Consider the following 3,845-nt stretch of genomic DNA (forward strand, 5'->3'; position numbering starts at 1 on the left):
GTGCTCTGTGTGTGATTTGTTAGTGCTCCCTGGGTTTATCATTTTCTTCCTTTGATTCATTATGTTAGTGCTCTGATTGTGATTTGTATCTGCCCTATTTTATTCCTTGTTTTGTTTTTTTTTTTTAATGATCAATATACTTGTATCTTCACTGTAAAAAAAAATATGAACCCCTTAACAAGATGAAATCCAAACACATTTTTATTTTCTTATCTGCCTATTTTATTCTTTGTTTTGTTTTGTTTTCTATGATCAATATACTTGTATCTTCACTGTAAAAAAAAAAGAAGGTGAACCCCTATTTTAAAAAGATAAAATCCACATTCTTATTTTCTTATCTGATTGTATTTTATTGCTCATTTGTTTGATTCATTTTGCTTTCTTAACTTAAAAATTTGAAATCCTAATTTTATACAGGAGTTGAAATCCTAGGCTTTTTGCTTCCTTCTCAAGGTTGAATCCCTAATAGCTAAGAGTTCTCTGAGATATCATTTCTTTCTCTTTTAACTTCTTGTTATTGTTTGTGTGTTACTTTTATGGTTGTTTGCTAATGTATAAATTTGATGTCTTTAGGTTATGGAACCCTCAAGTGATGCACCCCCTTCCCAAGCAACACCTACTGCCACAGCTGAACCTGTTGCCCAAGCTGTATTTACTGCCACTCCAACTAATGCTGAGGTTCTCCCACTTCCACCTAAAGGTAATAATAGGAAAAAGTCTATTGCTTGGGACCATTTTGAAAAAGTAGATATTGGTAAGGGTCATTTTAAGGCTGTTTGCAATTACTGTCAAAAAACTTATCTAGCTGATAGTAAGGGGCATGGTACTGCTAATTTATTGAATCATACGCCAATTTGTGTTAAAAACCCTAATAGAAAGATACTTAAAGGGCAACAAACCTTAGCGTTTGAACCCAAAATGGATGGGGAGGAAGGGTTTCAGCTTGTACCGATAGCCTTTACTGTTGAAGTTTCTAGAAAGGCACTTGCTGAAATGGTTATAATAGATGAGTTGCCTTTTAGGTTTGTTGAAGGGTATGGGTTTCAAAGATATACGATAACCTTACAACCTAAGTTGCGAATTAGGGATATCCCATCTCGTCAAACTGTGGCTAGGAATGTGATTGGCATTTATGGTGTTGAGAGAGAGAAACTAAGGGGGGCCTTGAAGGGTCATAGGGTGTGTCTTACTACAGACACATGGACAAGTATTCAAAATCTGTGTTATATGTCCCTTACAGGTCATTTTATTGATGATGATTGGAAGTTACATAAGAGAATTTTGAATTTTTGTCAAGTTGAAGACCATAAGGGGGAGACTATAGGTAGAAAGATTGAGTTATGTTTGCGTGAGTGGGGTATTAGTGGTATATTCACTTTAACAGTGGACAATGCTAGCTCAAATGGTGCCACCATTAAGTTTTTGAAAAATGTAACTAAAGATTGGGAGGTGACTGTTTTAGAACATGAGTTCTTACACATGAGGTGTTGTGCACATATCCTAAATCTGATTGTGGAGGATGGAATGAAAGAAATTGATGCATCCATTGCAAAGGTGCGTGAAGCTGTGAGGTATGTGAAGTCCTCACCAAATAGGAATCAAACTTTTGTGGGTTTTGTGGAGAGATTAGGTATTGAGTCTAAGTCTCTTCTTTGTCTAGATGTACCAACTAGGTGGAACTCTACCTACCTCATGTTGGAAACTGCACAAAAATTTGAGAAAGTGTTCATACGAATGGACTTTGAGGATGATAGTTATTCTTCATACTTTATGAACAAGGAGAATAGTGGTGGTATGGGATCTCCTAGTAGTATTGATTTTCAAAATTGTAGGACATTTGTGGGTTTTTTGAAGCTTTTTTACAATGCCACGAAAAAGTTTTCAGGTTCTTTGTATGTTACTGCAAACACTTTTTTTGATGAGATGTTTGTCATTCAAGAGAATATTTCTCATTTAAGTAAATCACAAAACCACCTCTTGAAAAACATGGCAACTAAAATGAAATCTAAGTGTGATAAGTATTGGGGAAAAGGGGATAAAATGTATCATCTCTTGTATGTGGCTATGATTCTTGATCCAAGAAAGAAGTTGAGGTTTTTGAAGTTTTGTTTTTCTGAAATTTATGGGAATGAAGTGGCTGATGTGATGGTTGAATTGGTGAGGGATACCTTGGTGAAGTTGTATGATTTTTACTCTCGTGTTGATTCACCAAATGTGCAAGTAGCAAGTGGGAGGGAGAGGACACACATAGAAGGTGAGTCAATTGGTTGTAGCGATCCATATGCAATGGTTAATTTTAGGTTTGACCATTTTTTGGAGGTTGAGCAGTCCATAGGGTGTAGCAATGAGATTGACAAATATTTGGCTAAAAATTGTGAAAGTAGAGGGGGAGATGTGAAATTTGAGATATTGGGGTGGTGGAAGGCCAATTCAGATAGGTATCAAGTGCTGTCCAAATTGGCTAGGGATGTGCTGGCTGTACCTGTTTCTACAGTTGCTTCTGAGTCAGCGTTTAGTACCAGAGGACGCATGCTTGATCCATTTCGGAGTTCACTCTCCCCACTTATAGTTCAAAATCTTGTTTGTGTACAAGACTGGCTTCAAGCCTTGGTTCCAATTTCTTTTCGCAAATCAAAGGATGAGGTAGAGGCCTTGGAAGATGAATTTCATGATTTAGGTAATATGTTAACTTCCAAACTTTTTGTCTATTAGTGCTATTAAATGTGTCTTATGCAAATGAAATTTAATCTAATAGCCTTCATTTCTTTCTCTTTTCTAGTTATACGTCAAGCAGCAACAGGTGGTGGAAGTTCAAGCTCAAGCAAAGGTATCTCAATTAGCATTGATGACTAATCACAAACTGGGTAAGTTTCTGCCCTTATTGTTATTTCTATTGAGTTTGGTTTTGCTTTCTCTATTGTTTTTGGTTATTACTATTCTGTATTTTTTGGTCTTGTCCTTATATTTTTTATTGATAAATATCTTTTTGCCCATTTTCTTGTAAGAGGAAGGACACACATTTTGTATAGGAGGCAGATTTTTGGATGCAATTTGGAAGTTCTTTTGGACAGTGCTTTTCTAACTGATGATTTATAAATCAACTCTTACTTATAGGAAAGAAAACTTATTAAGTTTATAGGCTTTCTTTTTTATAAGTCATGGACTAAACTATATAGTATTTGCTCTTTAAATGCTTTAGAAAAGCTATTTTTTGGAAATACTTTAGATATTTCATAATTGTAAGTTTGTAACTAATTATAACTAGCTACTGCCTTGGTAGTTTACTGCCTTACACACTTGCAGTAACTACCTTTCTGCCTTCTTTAACTCTATGGAAATATTGCAAGAAATGCTCTTATTATCTTTTGTTGCCATACTTGTGGTGTGGCTGTGATTGAATTATTTGTTAGAATTTGTTTTCTGGCTTGAGTAGGTTGTGTTACATGTATGGAATGGTTGGCACAACTTGGTAGGTTTAATTGGTTGCCCAAGTTTACATGTATGGAATTTGTTTGCTCTATCCTCCTGTGCTTTTGTTGCCCGGGTCCTAATGCTAAAGGCATTTTGAAAAATTTTCTTTCTTGTATTGTGTGGTTTTAACAAGTGGTTAGAAAGTAATATCATGTGTGTTTTTTATGTGCTTGCAATTACCCAGGTTGTTATGTGTTATGTATTTACTGTATTTTTTGTCATTAGATATGAGCCAGAAAATTAAATTTGGACTGAAGGCTAGAGGCCCAAAGGGTTCAAAGTTGTGTAATGGGCCAATTTGAAATAAAGGAGGTGAAAAGAGGCCCATTTGATATATATACATGATTTAATGATATAAATCTTTGTTAAAAGTA

At 35.2% G+C, this 3,845-nt stretch overlaps 1 protein-coding gene across 1 annotated transcript; it reads left to right on the forward strand.

The window, feature by feature from the left end:
* The first annotated feature begins 576 nt into the window (after window positions 1-576).
* On the forward strand, window positions 577-2,504 carry LOC126697644 (zinc finger BED domain-containing protein RICESLEEPER 2-like). The gene is made up of 3 exons (XM_050394716.1): window positions 577-1,885; window positions 2,135-2,438; window positions 2,495-2,504. Exons 1-3 carry the CDS (start codon window positions 577-579, stop codon window positions 2,502-2,504), a joined length of 1,623 nt encoding a protein of 540 aa, XP_050250673.1.
* The last annotated feature ends 1,341 nt before the right edge of the window (window positions 2,505-3,845 follow it).

The sequence above is a fragment of the Quercus robur genome, chromosome 2 (genome assembly GCF_932294415.1).
Source record: "Quercus robur chromosome 2, dhQueRobu3.1, whole genome shotgun sequence".
Taxonomy (NCBI): domain Eukaryota; kingdom Viridiplantae; phylum Streptophyta; class Magnoliopsida; order Fagales; family Fagaceae; genus Quercus; species Quercus robur.